Source organism: Homarus americanus, unplaced genomic scaffold, assembly GCF_018991925.1.
Source record: "Homarus americanus isolate GMGI-L3 unplaced genomic scaffold, GMGI_Hamer_2.0 scaffold48416, whole genome shotgun sequence".
Lineage (NCBI taxonomy): Eukaryota > Metazoa > Arthropoda > Malacostraca > Decapoda > Nephropidae > Homarus > Homarus americanus.
This window is the reverse complement of record NW_024736097.1, coordinates 565364-587533: the sequence shown is the minus strand read 5'-3', so window position 1 is coordinate 587533 and position 22170 is coordinate 565364. Positions and strand designations below refer to the sequence as shown.

The following is a 22170-nucleotide window of genomic DNA, read 5'->3' as shown; positions in this document are numbered from 1 at the left end:
TTGTATTTGATGACCTTGACATACCAGTGCCTTAAATGACACCTTAAATGAAAAATCTTTTAGAGATGACCTCACTATGGCTCTCTGACAACAGAACCAATAACACTAACAAATATATTTCAGTATATTTCCCCGACATAATAACCAGAGACCCTAATAGTTATTTCTTGTATACCATATGAGGGGTGTGTATTGAAGTGGCGTGAATGTCTCTCTCTCTCTCTCTCTCTCTCTCTCTCTCTCTCTCTCTCTCTCTCTCTCTCTCTCTCTCTCTCTCTCTCTCTCTCTCTCTCTCTCTCTCTCTCTCTCTCTCTCTCTCTCTCTCTCTCTCTCTCTCTCCTTTACTCGTATGTTACCCATTTGCAATTTCTATAAACGAAACTAAAGAGATAAAGGAACATTACATCATTATATCTACACATGTTGTTGTTAAGGGAAAATGATCTTGATTTAAGCAGGAAAAAATTACGTAATAAAAATAAGAGGAGATCCTGATTTATATAAAAGAAAAATATAATGTATCAATGTATTAGAATATTTAAAAAAAAATTTCAAAGTTGGTGCAAGTGGCTTCAAATATATATTGTTTACATTGCTTATGTATTCAGCTTCCACCACATAATTCATACATATAGATGACTGAAACAATTAATACGACACAACTATGTATACGACACTTAAAGAACCTCACAGTTTATACATATTAATAAACTCCATTTTTACACAGGTTATACAACTTAGTGTATTTTTTTTTATACAACCTCTGCAATCTAAGACGTGTTACGTTATCATAAATCATACAATTTAACAAACAGTATTTTGATCGCCACAATAACTCTATGTATACTCATTTCTTAACACATTTCATCAACTTTGTGTATTTTTTTACATACAACACAGCCTAATACATGTTTTTTTTATTTGATCTATTATGCCTCGATACACATTTTTTTTGACAGTCTATACACCTTAATACACTTTCCTGACGCAGTTCATACAATTTAATATACTTTATGGACACATTCTATGCAAAATGATATATATACAGTATACAGCGTGTATTTAACTTCGTATAAATACTCTATTGAGCTACAGTGTAAAGACTCAGATGTATACCGATAATAATCATACAAACGAAGGAACATTATCTGTACATAGTTGTGTATTTCCTTAGTAAAATAAATAGGCCGATACACACCGCACTGACATATTATTTCAGATAACGTAGTTTAATATTCTCAAAGATAATATAGTATAATCATTCCTTCCAATCAATTTCTTTGGCTCTAACCAAACCTAACCTAACCCAACGTACCCTGTATTGCATTACTCTGACATTACTTCATTCAATTATAAATCTAGTCATTGATACGACACCTTACAGACAGTGTAGTCAGTCTGCTTTTGACTCAATTTATACAACGTAATAAGTGTACTTTTCTGACACTTTCTATACAACTTAATACAATTTTCCAACATTAGTTTCACATCTGAGAACATTTCAAGTATAACAGACGGTAACTTATTTGTTCGGCCGCTGATGTTGACAACCTGGGGTAATATTTTTTCTAGAGGGTGGGGGAGAATTATTGATAAATCCTTATGGTAAAAGAACAATTAAAAACAGAAGGAACAAACAGAAAATAATAGAGAGAAATATTCAAAATTTAAGATAAAATCAAGAAATACATTAATATTATCACTGGATATTTTAGGTAAACAGAGATAAAAAGAATAAATAAATACCTAGAAAGAGAAGTAAATAAATAGATGAATAGAAATAAATAGAGGGATAACAAATGAAAACGATAAACGAAATAAATCAACAGATAGACAGATAAAGACAAAGAGAGAGAGAGAGAGGGAGAGAGGGGGAGGAGTGGGTGGAAGGTCATGGAGGAAGAATCTTAATCAGCGTCAGGACTGAGTGAAACAGATGAGAGGAACTTCTACTAGCCGAGCCAAGATGACAGATAGTAAACAATGGATAGAGACAGGCGCGTAGACTTAGACAGACAGACAGACAAATAGACAGAGATAATGATAAAGAAGTGAATTAAGATCCCGATTTTTTTTTTTATACTTTCGTACGATGAATAATTGTATTAATACTTATAGACTAAAGTTTAAGAATGTATTGAAATTAAATAAAGAAAATGAATAATATTAAAGAATCTACCTTATTTAGGGTTCAAAAGTTGGCTTGATTTTGGCTCGGAACTGTGTGTGTGTGTGTTGTGTGTGTGTGTGTGTGTGTGTGTGTGTGTGTGTGTGTGTGTGTGAACTTAAGCGATACTTCAGGTGTTTCAGAGATAAACATATCCCCAACACATTTATATTTTTGTGCATGGAATAAAAGTATTCAATGTTAGTATGTCTCTTATTTTTGCCTTCAATAACACACTGAATATATTTTTACACAACATTCTCTCTCTCTCACACACACACACACACACACACACACACACACACACACACACATTACCCCATAAGGACCACTTACAAGACAAAATATGTGTAGAGAAACTTTTCCCCCACACTATTTCTACGTTATTTCTTTCCTAACTACGACTAAACGAAAGTACTTATCTAAAGTAGAATCACTGTGTAATTTAGATGTCATTTTCCGTACAATAACATCATTACCATTACTTCTAAGTTATAACCAGTTCGATATATTCCAAAATCTTCTGCTTCGAGGAACATTCATCCTGCGAACCTCTGAGAATCTGGAACCGGAGCATTAACGGAGTAAAAAAATATACAAAAGCGGAAGGAGGAGAAGGAGGAGGATTATCATGCAGAGGCAGGAAAGGCAAACGGAAGCGAGAGAGAAGGTGAAGTTACGTCACCACTTTGAGACATCCCGCAGCGAGAGGGGGAGGAATGTAGGTCTGTCTCATGAGAGGTGATGGAGGAGGAAGAGGAGGTATTGTGTAACGAGGTAGAGGCGGTGCTAGAGGAGTAGAGGTTAGAGTCGACACAGATAAAAGACGTAATGAGAAAGAGGAACAAGAGGAGGAAACATGACGAGATGGTAGTTGAAGAGTTAGATTCACCCAGACCGCCTTGTTGAATGGCTGCTTCGTGCTCACCTGTAGAGAAAAAGGAAAAAAATATTCTTAACACCTTGGAATAATCTTTCATTCATTTCTTATCTAAAGATACGCTTTCTATTGTCAACAAACTTAAAATTCTGTAGAGAAGAAAAGAAAATTTTAATGTAATACTTTCAACAAATACTACTACTACTTACTATTTCCACCACACACACACACACACACACACACACACACACGCACACACACACACACACACACACACACACACTCACACAATCACACTTTCTATCCTTACCACGCACTTTCTATGTTCATTACACACCTCAAATGCTCTCAATCCTACTGTACAAGCTCGGTGGCGAGGTGTACTTACCTTTCTGTACATGTACTAGCACGGTGGCGGGGTGGGAACCTTGGGGCACGCAGGAGTACATGCCAGAGTCTCCGGGACCCACCGACGACACCACCAGGCGAGTCGTCGTCTCTCCACGACCACGATCAATCTGACGACGACAGTACAAGAGGCGTTCTACAGGAGGCTTAAGAACATCTAAGTCCCCCTCGTGTTTGACGTACTTACTGACCAAGACGCTATGGAGCTTCTAAGATACCTGTAGTAGGTCTCTGTTAGTGGTGATTAGAGAGACAGAGAGAGAAAGAGAGAGAAAGAGAGAGAGAGAGAGAGAGAGAGAGAGAGAGAGAGAGGGGGAGGGCGGAAATGGTATAGGATATAGCAAGTCATCTTCACCTGTTACATATAGCCAATGTTCTATACCTGTTATAATGAGGTAGTAATATAGTCTTGTCTACACTGGTTCAAGGTAACACTGGAGTGATATTCCTCTAACCAGGTATTAGTATCGAGGTATAAGTGTGTTCCAGTGTTTGCGAGGAATAATTCCGCTTTAAAATCTATTACCTGTGAAGCCTCTTTATAACGGACTTATCTCTCGATATAATCCGTTAGAGGGGGGGTTTAACGTCTAACGGACCTTCGATAAAACGGACTTTCCTCTCCATATATTCCGTTAAATAGAGGTTTCACTATATTACGCTAACTAGCCTCACCAGATCCTCACACAAGGCAACAAATCCTCCAGCCGGTGACCTTTACCTTTTAATTATCAATTACGAAAACAGGGAGAGCAGAGGTCAATAAAATAGCTGTTATCTGTCTTTGTCTATAGGATAAATTTAGCAATCTATCTAAGTGTGTGTGTGTGTGTGTGTGTGTGTGTGTGTGTGTGTGTGTGTGTGTGTGTGTGTGTGTGTGTGTGTGTGTGTGTGTGTGTGTGTGTGTGTGTGTGTGTGTGTGTGTGTGTGAGTGTGTGTGTGTGTGTGTGTGTGTGTATGTGTGTGTGTGTGTCCCCAAAATTATCAATAATCTATATCAAGAACCGGAATCTCTCTGGGGTCTCTGGGCTAAATAAAATCGTCTGACGTTAGCCAGATAAAATAATAAAAGTGACGTCCTGTAGTAAAGGTGGTTAAGAGGTTATAAGGTCAGGTTAAGAGGTTAATGCCAGGTTATTGACGACGAAGGTAAGCATCAAACAGAAGAGCACCACCAATGAAATTCTTAACCCACATTCATTGACTTACAACAGAACACAAACAATGCATTAACACACACCTAACAAATCACAACAATGAACTTCCACTCTTATCAGTCACTTGCTTCTTCTTATCTTTTGTTGTCAAGCTAGTCAGTCCCAAGCGCTGGGTGCCTGTACAGAAATGTGTTATGTTATGTCAATAAAAAGGAGGGGATGAGAGTATACTACAGTGTACCGACTACCGAAAGACCAGTGAAGGGGTTTGACACACTGTTCTGTTGGCTTATGAACAGTACTGGTGTTGGGAGAACAGTACTGGTGTTGGGAGGACAGTGCTGGTGTTGGGAGGACAGTACTGGTGTTGGGAGGACAGTACTGGTGTTGGGAGGACAGTACTGGTGTTGGGAGGACAGTACTGGTGTTGGGAGGACAGTACTGGTGTTGGGAGGACAGTACTGGTGTTGGGAGGACAGTACTGGTGTTGGGAGTACAGTACTGGTGTTGGGAGGACAGTACTGGTGTTGGGAGTACAGTACTGGTGTTGGGAGTACAGTACTGGTGTTGGGAGGACAGTACTGGTGTTGGGAGTACAGTACTGGTGTTGGGAGTACAGTACTGGTGTTGGGAGGACAGTACTGGTGTTGGGAGTATAGTTCTGGTGTTTGAAGGACAGTATTGGTGTTAGAGACAGTACCGGGGCAGGAAGTACTACCCACCTTCAGGTTCACGCCGCCCCTGGGGGAGTTGTAGTCAATAAGGCTGATGTCGTGGTACCAGTAGACCAGGGCTGAGGGGCCCCTCAGTGACGTCACCAGGCAGGTGAGGGTGAGGGAGGACCCCTCCTCGATGTACAGCTCCCGGGGCCCCAAGATCTCCACCCGGAGGTTACCTGAGGCAGGGAGAGGCAGTGAAAGGCCGAGGAGAAGAGAGTGGCAGAGAAGGTGAAGGAAGAATGAGGAGACTGAGAGAGGTATTACAGGCATTCAACAGTTAGAGGCTAGAAAAGGTACGAAGAGAGGCATGAAGGAGGTAATAAAAGTGAGGAGGGAGCTTGACTGAGAAGACGGAAGTAAGGGATGAAATGATGGCGTGATGTTTGTTGAACTCGACTTGAAGTGCCAGCCTACAAGTGCCATCTGTAAACCAAGTCGAGTGTTAGCGATGCACTCCACACACCACGACAGCCGAGGCCCAAGTCTCGCCTGGTGTGGGAGTCGAGGTGTGTCTTGTGTACTCTGTAGTGCACGTATGAATATTCTAAGACAACACACATTAATTTCTATAAGAGAACTTTGAGAGTATCACCATCCTTCATCTTGTGATGTATAATGTGAACGCTTTATGAATCGTGAATATTACAGGTTATTAACACACCTGGGCCTTGTTATTATAAGGTCCTCTGTATTACTCAATATAATTATTAGAATCTTAACCCATTCAGCTTCTTTACAAGTTCCACATATATCATATAATATTTAATTAGAATTATCTGCCGTGTGATCTTGTCGCATCTAATAGGAACTCCTTATCTCAAATTATATCTCCTTTACTAGTGTTGACGTTTCGATTAATACAAAGATCGACTTACAGTACATACAAAGGTCTACCCAAGGCCTAGTAAGCTGTAACAGTGATAATTTCAATATATAAAACGGAGAAAATTAGACACAATAAGAAGAGTCCACGTTGTTATTGTTTTCCCTCACCCTCTCTACTCCTTTGTTTGACCGCTTCTCTCTCCCTCTCTCTCTTCACCCAACTCGCGGACAGTACTTTTCTAGTCTCTGTTTTGCAATGTATATTTTTAATTTGTTCAACAGGTATTGTGTAACGCTGCTACAGTGACACTCACGTCATCCTTATGTGTGTGTTGCCACCCATTTATCATACGAGGGTAAAGTTTTGCGACTCTTTATTTTCTGTCGTTCTGTTGTTCCCGCGAATATAATACCCTCGGATACTTGTCATCAGTCGTTTCTGGATAATACCGACCCTGAAGTGTGCATGAATATAGCCATATATGTATATAGTTATGCAGGTGTATATTTGCAGTGCAGTACAGTACGTATGTTTAGTGAGGGGTGTCCCGGAGCATGATGAAACTATGGGCAAGTTTCTTTACGCCATTTGCTTCTGTCTACCCAGCAGTAATTGGGGACCTAGATGTTGATCGTGTTCCTGGGTAATGGCTACCAGTGCAGTTGTCGAGTTTTCAGGTCTCGGATTATTCCTTTACACTGGGTCATACAGCTCATTAACTTAGGGTGTGGTGTTGGTGACAGCTTCTACATTTTAAACAAATTCACGCCTAGGTGGCCCTCTGGCCAACCAGTCTCATACACGAGAGGCAACCATTATTATCATTATGTTTATTTGAGTAAATTCAAAGATTTAACAGCTACTACGGATATGCTTGTACTGTATAATGTGATCTTAAATACGAGCGGACGTAAGTCTGTGAACAGTCTGTTGAGGTGAACAGATTGACAACTTTTGATAATTTATACATTTACGATAATTTATTAAAACTACCTACACACACACACACACACACACACATATATATATATATATATATATATATATATATATATATATATATATATATATATATATATATATATATATATATATATATATATATATATATATATATATATATATATATATATATATATGGTTCACGGGCTACATATACCCAACAATACAGTTGATGCAGAAAAGAGCATTAACAATGAAAATCGTAAGAGAAATATAATATGAAGTTCCCCCGGGATGTAATGCTCTATTAAAAATGGGTTGAGTTCGCTTAACAATTGCATTTGTTCAGCCTCAGTGATGTCTAATAAAAGATTTAATTCTTTTTCTCCGTGTGTGTCCCGTTACTAGTTAGGTCATGGAGAGTGAGAGACGGGCACACGAGAAGTGGAGGTAAGGAAGGAAGAGGGGAAAGGGAAGTGAAGGAAGGAGGTAAGGAAAGAAGAAGAAAAAATTTAGGTGAAGGAGGGAGGGAGGGAGGGGGAGAAGGAGAAGGAAAGGTGAAGGAGGATGGGAGGAGAAAAGGATGCGGAAAGATGAGGTGGGAGATGTGAACGTAAGGAAAAGAGAGGGAGGAAAGGAGAGAGAGGGGTGGTAGATGGGAGATAGGCAGAAATGAAGAGAAAGAGAGTAATCGATGGTGAAAGATAAACTTAAGAGATAAAAAATTAACATGAAAAACAGAGATAAATGAATAGTCAGATAGAAAGAGATGATAAAGGCAGAAGAGATTATCGAGAACAAGACAATTACACTAATATAAATAAGCACAAACACTCACACGGATCATGAAAATCTCTCTCTCTCTCTCTCTCTCTCTCTCTCTCTCTCTCTCTCTCTCTCTCTCTCTCTCTCTCTCTCTCTCGCTCTCTCTCTCTCTCTCTCTCTCTCATCGACCAATCACAACTCACCGTCTTTGGTAGATGCCGTATTATTGGCCACGAACACCTTAGTCTTGGTCCCTGTGTTAGGGGGTCGTGGCTCTGTACAGGAAGAGAAAAATATAAGCTTAGTAACACGAGAAAGGTGGACAGTGACAGAGAGATGGACAGTGACCGAGAGAGAGAGATGGACAGTGACAGAGAGAGAGAGATGGACAGTGACCGAGAGAGAGAGATGGACAGTGACCGAGAGAGAGATGGACAGTGACAGAGAGAGAGAGATGGACAGTAACAATAAAGGAGAAGGTAGGTTGAATATCATGGTTGAGTAAATAAAAACTGAAGATCAAAGACAAGTGTATGTGTGTGTGTGTGTGTGCGTGCGTGTGCGTGTGCGTGTGTGCGTGTGTAAGAGCAAGTGTGAGAGGTGTGCTTGTGGTGTTGTGTAACGAGCCTTGAGAATATTTGGTGGCATACTGCTTGCATCAGTCCTCACTCTGCATGGTATAATGTGAAGCACCAGTGATGAGGGCTTCTGGCGTATTATATATCCTGTGAAGAATATAGAGAGGAGTAAAGAGGAAGGGATTAGCATGACCTGGAAAACCGCACTGGAAACCTGTAAAAAATATAGAGTCCTAGGAATGATATGAAATGGGGAGTGGAATGATTCACGATAGGGAATACAGTATACATGATCTCTTAAAAGAATGATACACATACGTATACATAGAGTAGGGGTCTTAACCTGGGCATACATCTTACTGAAATGTAGAGTAACGAAGGAATCCGAGTGGAGTTTATATCAATATAGATCCTCGCACCATTTGCCACTAAACTACTTGTGGTGTGAGGCAGGTTTGTCAACGCTTCTACACATCAAATAGAGATATAAAGACATTATGGTTAATAGACCTTGATTTACAGAACAGATATTTATAAAACACTCTATTGACAAAACACTCGGTCACTATTGTTAGCAAATTTCAACTTCTTCACAAAAAAATGATGAAATATCGCTCGGACAAACGAGAAAATTGGCAAACGGAGCAACAAATATCCCATTACGCGCTTCGATCCCCACCAGGAGGCGGTATGAGGGAGGGAGGTAGCATTCAATAAACTAATTTCACTGACGTAGATATGTTAATAGAGACGTTGCATATAAACTATCTTATCAGCATTCCTTATCAGTAACACTAAGATTGCAAAGTTCAGGTCGAAAGATAATCCAAAGAAACTGGATGAATGACTAACCGTTAGGAACAGCTTATCGACACGAGGCAGAGAGAAATAAAAATAAGAAAAATTAAAGTAAAGTTAAAAATAAAAGCGAAAACATGCAGATGAGAATGGCGAAAGATAAAATGATAAAAATATTTCAAAAAGAATGAAAATTTATGCTGGAAGGAAATAAGGATGAATAAAACTAAGGGAAAAGTTGAAAGGGCTTTTAAGAATGAAAGTAAAGGATAACACAGAAGAGGGAGGAGGAAGTTGAGAGAGTTTGGGAGAATATTTGAACGCCTGCATAATGTAACAGTGGAAAGAGAGGCAGAGAGAAAGGTGAAAGGGGAAGAAATAATAAAAGAGGGGTAAGTGGGATCGTCTATAAAATAGCTTAGTAATGGTTCAGGTTAGGTTAGGTTAGATTACGCTAGGTTAGGTTAGGTTAGGTTAGGTTAGGTTAGGTTAGTGTACAAAAATAAAAGTTTAATAGTTAAACGCCAAAATAAGACCGAAATTACTGTAGAAATGTTGAAAATTGGAAGTGAAATATATGGAGCATTGATGGCTGGAATACTGATGAAGTAAGAAAAAACATGTAAAAAATATAAAGCGTTAAGAATGAATGAACAAAATACAGCGGAAAAAGTTTACAAAATATTCCAGAAATTGTGTTTGTAATCATTATTTAGGGAACTGGGACACAAACAGAGTGATATAGAGATCGATGTGGGTTAATAGTTTCCACTGTAGATATTAAGTACAGTATATATATGCTAAAGGAATATTTTAAATATGGCTTTTATGAATCGAAAAAAAAATCGTCCTATAAAAACATAAGAAAAATTAAGTGGAAAGAACCGATAATATAAGGAATAATTGGGAAGTTGTTCATGGTGTTTAAAGGGTTTATTAGAAGGAAAATGAAACCCAAACTGACACCTTTGATAGATGACATAGAATAATGTTAATATTGAAGGTGAAAATAAGTGAAACTGGTCCCACAGGCATGACAAAGAGGCAGCAGGGTCGGCACTTCCCCCAACTTCTAAAGTTAGGTAACCATTTCCAGTAGAACGGACTCGGAATGCCCCTGAATTGAACAACAGACCCATGGGACAGGAGGTGAGCGATGTATCCACTCGGCCACCGTATCCCTGAACAGAAGTAATGTGACAAAAATAAGTAGAGGACAAAACCAGGAAGGGGATAGAAGGCATTAGATGGGAGATTACTCCCAGGATGCAATACTGTGCGCGCATAACTGGGAGCTGCAGTGTAAAGTAGTGTATAAGGAAAGAACCTGCTGATGTTGTTTACCTAAAGCGACAGAGAAATCTTAATGCTATGTTGTGAAAATGTATCAAAACAGAACACATCTGTTTTGGGCACAGCGGAAATGAACAACACTGTTACTCTTGATTCTAGCTCCAGCATATTATATATATATATATATATATATATATATATATATATATATATATATATATATATATATATATATATATATATATATATATATATATATATATGCAAGTAAATCACTGTAGGTGCGCGTGATCTAGGTATATGCTGATAAAAGTTCAAACACGAAGTTCCCAAGCACTTTCGTGTAATTCACATCTTCAGGGGTGAGTACAGACTAAAGAGAAGTACAAAACAAGGTGTATATATACAGAGGAGGGTGAGACCAGGTCCACAATGGTCAGGTATTAGGTAATGGCCCTACTAATCTTTAAATAGTACCGCAACGGTCGGTAGTCAGGAATCCAATGCTCTGTTTGTTCATTTGAGGGATAACAAGCATTGCATTGACTGGGATAATGCCTCCTCAATATTACCTTGTAATTTAATTGATAGTAGGAACATCATAGAATCTAGTCTCATTAAACATACCGAAGCATTCAACATGAATTTGAGTAATGGCATGTACAAACTGGACAATTTTGTAATTAAGAAGATTTGTAACCAGGTGAGAAGGTTGGGTCACCTTACCCTCTGACCTGACTAAAAAACCACACTCGCCTCCTGCTCACCCTCGCCCAAGGCATCCCCAGTCGACCCAGCTGTGAATGAGCGCCTAACTTTGGCTGGAGAAATGACGACGGTCGGATACAGTGCCAGCCACATTGCCTCCTAGTGAAACGAGGCTTAATAGTCAATGTGCTGTATCCACACTGTAACAACGAGACCCAATTTCAATATTCTTAACAGCCAAAGCACACCTGCCACTTTAGGCGTTTGTTCGTAGGAATAGGTAATTATCCAGAAGAATAGTTTTTGATAAGAATACAGAAATCTCTCTCTCTCTCTCTCTCTCTCTCTCTCTCTCTCTCTCTCTCTGTTACCACTTCAGTCACAGCAACATGTTGAGCAAACAGCCTTGCTCAAGTTTAGGCGGACGCCGGAATAGCTCGGGGAATTTCAATTACTGGTAACTTCCGTCAGCGAGGTGACTGTATATACCACAAATATTACTGTGACAGCGAGCGATGATTTTATATATAACTTATGGTTAGCTTAATTAATACTGTGCTAAATTAAGACTCACCTTGGACTCATCAAAACTTACCATGGACTCATCAAGACTCACCATGGACTCATCAAGACTCACCATGGACTCATCAAGACTTACACTGGACTCATCAAGACTCACCCTGGACTCTGAGTGTGACGTGACGTGAGAGTTTTGGTTCAGTGTTGACCTGACACTCGTAGACGCCGGCGTCTCTCAGCTGAGTGTAGCGCACCACCAAGGTCCACTCCTGGCTGCCCTCCGCGTGTACCACCTGCCAGGGGGAGACAGCTGGTGAGGGAGATACAGCTGGTGAGGGGAGACTGCTGGTGAGGGGAGACAGCTGGTGAGGGGAGACAGCTGGTGAGGGAGAAACAGCTGGAGAGGGGAGACGATTGGTGAGGGGGAGACAGCTGGTTAGGGAGAGACAGCTGGAGAGGGGGAGACAGCTGGTGAGGGAGACACCGTTGGTAAGGGGAAGACAGCTGGTGAGGGAGAGACAGCTGGTGAGGAAGATACAGCTGGAGAGGGGGAGACAGCTGCTAAAGGGAGACAGGGCTGCTGGGGGAGGAAGACCCCTTTCCAGGAGCCGGTGGTTCGATTCCCGGGCACTCCCAGTTCACCCAGCTGTAAATGGGTACATAACTTGAAGTGAAGACGGTCGAGTGCAGTACCGGCCACCTCCTTGAGTACCAGAGGCTAAGTATACAGTGCGCTGAATCCACACTGTACCTGACGGACAGCCATGCCTATGGGAACCACTTTCACTCTCACTATGAAGAACAAGCAAGGAGTAGTGATGAGAGGAAAGATGTTGGTAGTCATGTTGATAATGGGGTAGAGATTGGTCAACGTGACATCAGATGAGGACCTGAACTAACATCAGATAAATCAATGACACAAAAAAAATTAATGCAGCAGTACTCTAGGAAACCTCCCTCCATTCCTCCTGCACCAAGAGAGAGAGAGAACAGCCAGATGTGAGGTGGCGGCACTACTTCCCTGGAAATTTTTGCTTGCTGATTGGATAGCCTCCTTATTGCGCTACTACAGGATTCTTGCCCATGCACACTCAGGGAGGCCCACACTGTACATTCGCGTTATGACCTATATACTCTACAAGTCTAATTGATGTTTTTAAGATATACGGAGAACACAAGGTAATTGGGAATAGAATAGAAAAGAGCAATTACCAGGTAGGGAAGGTAAGGAGAGAGAGAAAATAAAACAGAATATATTTAATTATTTTTTTTTTAAGTTGGTGATATAAGTGAAGTCTTAGGTTAGCCATGAAGTAGATTAAGAGAGCTTTAAAGAGGCTGACCATTTTTGACCATCCATACACTTCTGGTGAGGGAAAGAGATACAGTACACTAATTAAGGAAGATAGACAGGTAGTAAGGAAGTTAGATAGTTGAGAAATAAAATAGATAACAGGTAAGGAAGAGTGACAACTGAGGGGTAAGTGAATCATCTGTATCCATTCATTCCTCCCTTCAGCATGTTCCATATGTAGGAGAGAATCATCAGATGAAACTAGAGAATGGAAACACACTCGATAATGGCTGTGATGAGAAACTTATAGTGTGTGTGTGTGTGGGTGTGTGTGTGTGTGTGTGTGTGTGTGTGTGTGTGTGTGTGTGTGTGTGTGTGTGTGTGTGTGTGTGTGTGTGTTATGGTTCGGCTTTACAGTGTATTGAAGTTCACTTTACATCATAGAAACAAGAATAAATAAGAACAGATTTTAACGTATACTATAAATGCATAAATATGGTAACTGAATTATTTACTATATATTGACATAGTTTACTGTTCGTACACATAGGCAGATAAAAATGTATTGTTATTATTATTACTTCTACTTATACTACCACTACTACAACTACTACACTACTACTACTACTACTACTACTAATAATAATAATAATAATAATATATTACCTAGATACATAAAACAAAAGTACAATAACAGCAAATGTGCAAGCTGTACAGGGAGAACATTATTGTGATGACTTGATATCAACTGTCCTTGAGCACCACCGGCACCAGACTCCACACACAGCATAGCAATATAGTCACAACAGCATCCTAGGAGTAAGGTGTATTTAGCCTCTTATTTGTATATCGAAGAGAGAGTAATTATTCTTCCATTTGCCTCAGCGCAACATAGTTCACCCTGGAGGTCTTTGGTGCGCTAATTATGTACCTTCTGCTGTGCATGTTTTATACGTGTTATTTAGTGACGAATAATTCTCGTCTCTTTTTAATCTGCTGTAACAGGCCATAAGCAGTAGCGATAGTCATCATTATAATATCAGCATATGGCTTCTGGTATATACAGCAGGAACACTCATCTACTTTCTCATTATAATCATAGCAAAATGCCTATTATAACGATCATCATACCAGGGACAAGTAAACTGAGACTCAAAAGTTATTTAGGAGCGAGTTAAAGTAAGACAGTGAAATCAAACTGCACTTAAACTCAATTTCCTGTAAAGACTATAGTAGGGACATGACTAAATGCGCCTTATAGGGAGCTAGAGGGAGCTAGGAGAGAGAGAGAAGGAGGAAAGAAAGGGGAATTTGAGGGGAGGGAGAGAAAAGACAAAAGTTTAAAGAGAGAGGAGAGAGTAAAGGGGAAAAGGTGAGTGGAAAGCGAGGACAAGGAGAGGGAGAAAGGCGAGGGGGAGAAGAGGAAGGGAAGAGTGGGAAGGAGGAACGGGAAAGAGGGATAGAGAGCTGCAGAGAGGGAAGAGAAAGAGAAGAGGAAGGAGGGTGAAAGGGAGGGAGAGGGAGGGTCAGGAGAATTAGAAGGGGAGACAAGGGAAATGGAGGGGTGGAGAGGAAAGAGATATATAGACAGGAAATATAAAGGGGAGAGAGAGAAGGAGAGAGAGGGAGGGAGAGAGACAAGGGAGACAAGGGAGAGTCAGTACCTGGAAGCGCTGGTCGGCGGAGTATGTGAGGTGACCCACCGTCAGGATGTGGAGGTCTCGGCGCCTCAGCCACGTTACCTGGTGAGGGACAGGTAGACGGGATTAATTAGTGACACCTGCAACTTCTAAACGAACAATGTACACACCTGTACACCTGCATGGCAATGATTATCATCACGCACGCACACACACACACACACACACACACACACACACACACACACACACACACACACACACACACACACACACACACACACACACACTGACATACTTGCAAATAAACAGAGATAGGAACGGACACAAGTAGACAGGGGCCACGTACGTGTACACAGTGTGTTTATAAAGACAGACTCACACTTACACTAAAACAGACTCACACTTAGATACACATTAGCACACACACACACACACATCTACACAGACACACACACTAACACAGACACACCAAAAGTAATGTTTATTTCAGTGTTTTGATTCTAACCTTTAATCGATTGACTTAATATCCATACCAGTTTTAGAAGTTTCTCAAAATGAATTAACACACCACAACGAATATTTATATATTTTAACTATTTCTAGAAACGAGTTATACATTTATTCACAACATATTCATAGCTTGTTTTTGTTTTTTCTAGATCTACCCTACGCAGCACAGGGACTAGTTTATTGAGCACCCCTTTGCAATCCTGTGTCTAGTGAAGCTTAGAAGCATTGCACCGACCAACAGGGAAACATGTAGAGTTTATGCTCGCCTTCTGAGACTTAGATGAATGGGTGAGAGTACCTAAAGGACCATTGGTTTTATTAGTAAGGTACCTGTAATAAAGTATAAGTGTATACAGAGAGGGATTTACCTGTACAATTAATCAATCAATGGGAAAGTGTACCAGGTAGTTCACTAATAATATCAGGTGGCAGAAGTGTAAGGGAATTTTATCAAAAACTGTGACCCAGAGTCCCAGACGATCCTGACCTTTGACCTTATGGTGGATATATTTTACAGGTCAGGAATATTACACCTCTTCTATTGTCGAGTTATGCCGTGGATATACTGTACCGTTCATATTGGTATAGATGTGTAGGAACAGGTAGTACTACAGCCTATCCTACCTGTGTGTATCAGTGAAGTGAATATATCGAAGACAGACAGACAGACAGACAGACAGACAGACAGACAGACAGACAGACAGAAAGATAAACACACAGGTGGACAGATAATTAAGAAAGGTACACGAAGAGAGTCAGAAACAAATAGATGGATAAAAAATGTGAATGGAGAGACAGGTAGAAAGAAAGAAAATCAGGCAAAGAGATATACGACAGACAGACAGACAGACAGATAGACAGTCGATAAACAGTTAGATCTATAAACAGACAAAAGACGAAGAGAGAGCGAGAGTAAGAGACAGACAGAGAGAGAGGGATAGAGAGAAAGAGAGAACGATAGAGAGAGAGAGATAGAGAACGCAACCAGAATACATCAGTGAAAACTTTTAAAAATACAAAGAGAAGAAATACAACGTCAAGACTTAAACAAACATAAAATGTATACATGTTTGATGAAGGTCAACCCAGGTAGGTCGGCAGGTATAGTGGACAGGTGAGACTGCATGATGTTCCCTGACTTTCTGGTAAAACTCTCTCTCTCTCTCTCTCTCACACACACACAGTATATCGGCCGAGCAGAGATCAGGAGGTAATGCGATGTTGTGTGGTGCTGTGGGTGTACATCCCCTGCGGTTGTGTGAATCAACCTCCACCACTGCTCACGGATTAAGGCTGTGTGTGTGTGTGTGTGTGTGTGTATGTGTGTGTGTGTGTGTGTGTGTGTGTATGTGTGTGTGTGTGTGTGTGTGTCTATACTACCAACACATTTATTTTACACGTATTTTATATCACCGGTTCTACTGCTACTACTACTACTACTAATAATAATAATAATAATAATAGCAGTAGTATAGTTAAGTTAGGTGTTAGGTTAAATTTGGTTAAGTTAACTTGCTTAGGTTAGGGTACGTTAGGTTATGGAAATTTTAAACTTACTGTTATTTGTTTCAATTCACTTTATTCTAATTGTTGAGTGGAGGAAAATATTATTTTTTTATATATATCATCTTGAGCATACAGACTCTCTATCATTCGTTATCATCCATTCATTGTAGCCGCTTCACCAAATGTGTTCTATCATGTGTGTTCCCTTCGACAACGGGGCACCAAAGCCTTAGTTTTTGAAGCCCTTTCCAAAATTCACCATTATGTTTTCGATCTTTGGCCAAAACTGCTTCTACGATGCTCGGATTCATGCTCTGAGCCAGACATTACTCGACTGATGAACAATTCTTACCCAGTTTCGTAAGTCAGGTGTGCTTCATGTAAAAGAAAAATATAATTCACTCAGGCTATACTGCAGCTTCTTCAGATCTTATTCACTATTATTCACAGATGTTCTTTTGAATCATCCACCATAAAAGTGTTCCTCACCTCCCACTCGTATCTCGTCTCATTGGCAATCACATTTTCATCCCTTTCCCTTCATTGGTGTTCACGTCACTTGACCCTTCTGTGTCGACATACAACCAAGACACTTCCACGTTCTCTTCCTCTAATTAACTCCAGTTGATTTTTTTTTCATATTTTCCTGACTACACTAAACATATTCACACACCAGTTTGTTTGTGTGTGTTTATTTTTATAATTTTCGTTTTCGTTTTACGTTTATTTATGACTGAGTGCATGACATGAGGTTGATGTTCCCCGACCCAAGGGAGTAGAGGCGAGCTTGTCGGGCTTCGAATTATAACCCAACAAAAATTATCGTGACTCAATTCCGAGTTAAAAAAAAAAAAGATAGATCCAATAATTACAAGCTGTGGATGACAAATGAAATATATACCAATGAAAAGATGAAACAATCACAAACTAATAATGACTCGGGAAAAGAAAAAACACGAGAAAGCTTGAGAGGTCAGGAAACTTAAACCTAAAAATTTAAAACTTGTCTCCGGAAACGTACAAGTTAAAACGCCGAAACAACTAAAAACTGTAATAGTTTTTCTTGTTTACTTGTAGAAGTTTATGTTTCTCTAACCAAGCTTCCTACCATGTATTAATGGCACGATTTACACGTTTTCTCGGTTTAATTTTATTCAGGAAAATCGTCATATAAATTAGCATTGATTCAGCATGCATCTAGACAATACCTGGATACAATTCTGAATGTATATAGACAATGCAGGTACACGATATACATATTTAGTGAAGGTATACAATAAATATACATAAACAGTGTGGGTAAACAGTAAGATAACCTAACCTAACGAATCTTTGTTTAGGCTGGGGAACCAATCATTAATCTAATCATGACAAACATTACATCAAACCGAGACTCCCTGAGATTGACGGATCACTTCAACAATACAAAATTCTATGGTTAGTAAATACAGAAAATTACTCTGATTACTTGTGGTTTAATTAATTATGCATATTTTAATCATAGCTTTTTTATTCTATTATTCGAGTTCTTTATAGATGTAGTAAAGAAAATATGTTTAGTTCCCTTTGGTGCCTTACCAGTCTTAATCCTCATAGTGATTCATCATCAAGTACTTCACCCTATCTCTCACACCTACCACGTAACACAGTAGCAGTACAAATATAATAATCTCTTGAGTTCCTATCCAAAATAAATCTTACTATCTTGTTTTCTCACTTTTTATTTTTTTTTCACCCTTGTCATTCATGAGACGAGAAAAAAAAATTAAAGCTGTCTTTCTTTTCTATCGACAAATTTTCAGAAATCTAACCAAAATTATCCGATACATACTGCCAGCCGCCGTCACCCACCACCTACCACACCACACTACCCACCCACGCCACCACCACCACCCCACCCCACTACCACTACCACCACCACCCCACCACCCTCCACCACCACTACCCACCCCACCCCACCACCCTACCACCCTCCCACCACTCTCCCACCCCCACCACCACCCCACCCACCACCCACTCCCCACCACCACTACCCACCCCACCCACCCCACCCCTACCACCCCACCACCACTACCACCCTCCCCACCACCACTACCCACCCTACCACCACCACCACCACCACCACTTTATTACGCAGTCTCATCAGCCTTAACCATTATTTCATCAATTTCCTCCCACAACCCACCATCATTACTACTCCTATCTAGTTAATTTCCAGCCCAACCATCTCACCCTATTATCCACTTAATTCCCAGTCTTCACGAACTTCATCCATTATTTCCATTAAATCAGCCAAGTCCACCCCTGTCCATTATCCCCTTTCCTTAAACGCAAACTACTTCCTTCCTTCCTTCTTTCCCCCACTCATTATCTCTCTCTCCCTCTCTCTCTCTCGTCATCACCAACATCATCCTCTTGTCTCCCATTCCCTACTAATACACCAACACCGTTCAGCCTTACTACAGGTCCCATTATCCATAAGGCCTGGAAGGTTTTGCTCAGCGCTGGCCGAAAATCCCCCCCAGGATCCGCAAACACACCAGCTGTCACGTGTCATCCAGCGCTGTGACGACCTTTGGGAGCTGAGACTTAAAGTTGGAGGTAGTAAGGTGGAGGGAAGAGTACTGGGGTGATTGTTGGGATGAAGGGGAGAATGTGGGGGTGATGGGGAGAGTTAGAGGGAGGAGTGGAGGGTGCTGAGGTGATTGTTAGCTGAGGTGATTGTTAGGGGTTGAGGGGAGAGATAAAGAAGGAAGAGAGAGCGTGGGGGTGATAGTGTAGAGGAGAGTGTGGTGGGTCGAGAGTACTCACAGACTTGTCGTTGAGGTGGAGGACAACACAAGGCAGCTTGGCCGTCTCTCCCTCCTTTACCGTCACCGTCGACTCTGCTGCCCCGAACTCCGGCCGCACTGCATCCCTCTGGTCGTCTGTCACGCTCACGCCTGCGGCCGTAGGAAGAGAGGGAGATAACAAAGAGAAGATAACTCTAGAATGACCTTAAACCCGAGAAAGAGAGAGAGAGAGAGAGAGAGAGAGAGAGAGAGAGAGAGAGAGAGGATGTGCCAGAGAAAATTACCCGATTTAAAAAATTCAGTATAATTAAATGTACTCTGAAATTATATAATAAAAAATAATTAGAGGTAATCTTGAAACAAAATCTTAATAATAGTGATATTTTTCAAGTTTATTTCCACTAATACTGATAATATTCAATATGTTTTTCGTTATTCTGAGCACACACACACACACAGTGGGACGCTTCAGGCTGTAATCAGTAACTACAGTAATGCATTCATGTGTTCTAGAGCTTAATGTATTTGCTGTTGCCATCACGTAATTTGATATTTTCTTAAGACTTAGCCAAAGAGTATCACACTGTACCAAACGCCTGAACGGATGTGGTTTCGCTGAACAATATAACTTTCCATTGTAATCAATACTTTAAAAACAAAAACAGTGGGGATGTGAATGGATAAATGTATATTCTATAGATAACAAAGGATAAATTTCTAATCCTTACAAGTGGTGGAGCGAACTTCACACACAAAGGTTCAGCTGAAACAACACGCAAATACCCCCCCCCCCCCCCCCCACCCCCCCCCACACACACTCTTCCTCGTGTCCTCAACTTGCTGATGCAGTATACAAAGTAAGTTCTTAACTCGTGGCTCACAACGCTTCCTGTTACTGTAGGACAACTCTCGCGGTGCGGTATGAGGCAACAACGAACACAAGGAATAGTGTGGGTAAACCTCTCATCCTACAGCATAATATAAACATTGAAAATATATTATGTGTCAAGTTATTAAGATTAGTTAGTTAATCTCAGTTAATAGTACGAAGTGATAAATATTTTGGATGATCGTGTGTGTGTGTGTGTGTGTGATGTATCTAAACTCACACACTTGTACAGGTATATTGGTGTTACTCTTCACACCTGCCTCCGTTTGTATGGAAGTTAGAATAAAAATATAAAAAATTAACTCCTTCAAAACACCCACTAAAAACCATAGTTCTTTTTTTTTTGCTTTTTTCTTTCTTTTACAGCCAATAAATCCGTGAAAACAAGCGCGAGGAACCTTTGTATTTTATACCTCTGACGAGCCATAAATCAAAATTGAATTCCAATTCCTGAAAACATTCGGGAAAAACATTATTCCTAATCTATATATAAATCCCCACTAGTATAAAAAAAAATTTAAATTCCAGGATGAACAAGGAGTATATCCACGCAGGGAAAATAAAAGTGGACAGTGAGGTAAAATATCCAGGACGAACAAGGAGTCTAGGAGTATACAGTACAGTACTTCTCACACGTCCGTTAACACAGAGAAAACAATCAATTGGCAACTAAACTGTCGCGCGAACCAGTGGAAGCTGCTCATGAAATATATTTTTCCATGAGTTTGTTTTTATAAAATATATCTGGTTATATTTTTCATACAGCTATTTATTTACACTCGTTTTATGACTAAATCCGTCTGTGTGATACAAGTGACAATAATAAAGGAAGGGGAAAAAGAAAAAGTGAGAGAGAAATATTTTGAATTTTTATAAGCGAGTTTATTGTAGGAATTAAGCTTTAGCGAACGGCAGCTAAGGCATTTCAAAACAAAATAAATCATGAAATTAAAAGAAATTCACCAAACATAATAATTAACGTAACAAACACAAGTGGGAGAAAGGGAAGTTTAGATGTGCACCTATTTCAGCATAATAATTGACTTGTGGTTATATATTGTTTCAATTGTTTCTGGTTCTGGAATATAACGTCAATACTGAAGGTCAAGTAAACAGAGCTTTCTATATAACTGATAAATATTAATATTGGGTTATTTTGACTTGTTTAAGGTGTGGTGAAAATAATTATGATGAGGGCTAGAAAATCTTAAATTCTTCTTTCTCTACTGGTGTCTGTCTGTCTGTCTGTCTGTCTGTCTGTCTGTCTGTCTGTCTGTCTGTCTCAAGTTCCTGTAATAAGTAAGGAAACTCAGAACATTTTGAATTAAATTATACATAAAAAATCTTCAGGAGTTAGGAAGGAGGCCGCCTACACTTGCCTACAGCGGGAGGAGGAAGACTGCCTCACCTTAATTTAATTTCTGTAGATTTACGAAAATATTAGAAAGAAAAAAATGCTGAAAACTACAGAATTAAAGAGAAAAAGTTTGGAGCCTACGACCTTTATAACGAGTAAGACGGGAGACAGACACACGTACATATAGTACAGAGACAAAAAAACACACACACACACACACACACACACACACACACACACACACACACACACACACACACACACACATCACCATTCATAACAGGGTTCCGGGCACCATAATTTGTAAGCAGGTCGGATGTTCCATTATCCTTGGCACAAGTTGACAGAGGAGACCAGAATACTGAAGGTGAGTGAGACGCGGTCGTTGAGGAACTAACTCTAACTAAGGTAGGGGGAGC

The 22170-nt window shown here is 40.1% G+C and overlaps 1 protein-coding gene across 6 annotated transcripts in view; it reads right to left on the bottom strand.

The window, feature by feature from the left end:
• Positions 1–300: 300 nt before the first annotated feature.
• LOC121871950 (zwei Ig domain protein zig-8-like) overlaps positions 301–22170 on the bottom strand; it is a 47113-nt gene continuing 25243 nt past the window's right edge. For 5 of the 6 annotated variants that reach the window (XM_042374568.1, XM_042374567.1, XM_042374569.1 and 2 more), the window contains 7 exons: positions 19525–19655; positions 14719–14796; positions 11921–12053; positions 8068–8139; positions 5335–5507; positions 3436–3565; positions 2433–3095 (listed from right to left, as the gene is read on the bottom strand). In XM_042374568.1, the coding sequence (XP_042230502.1) occupies positions 2797–3095; positions 3436–3565; positions 5335–5507; positions 8068–8139; positions 11921–12053; positions 14719–14796; positions 19525–19655 (1016 nt within the window). In that variant the 3' untranslated portion in view covers positions 2433–2796. Of the gene's footprint in view, positions 340–2432; positions 3096–3435; positions 3566–5334; positions 5508–8067; positions 8140–11920; positions 12054–14718; positions 14797–19524; positions 19656–22170 lie in introns of those variants that run through there. The other variant, XR_006090002.1, reaches the window with a different exon arrangement.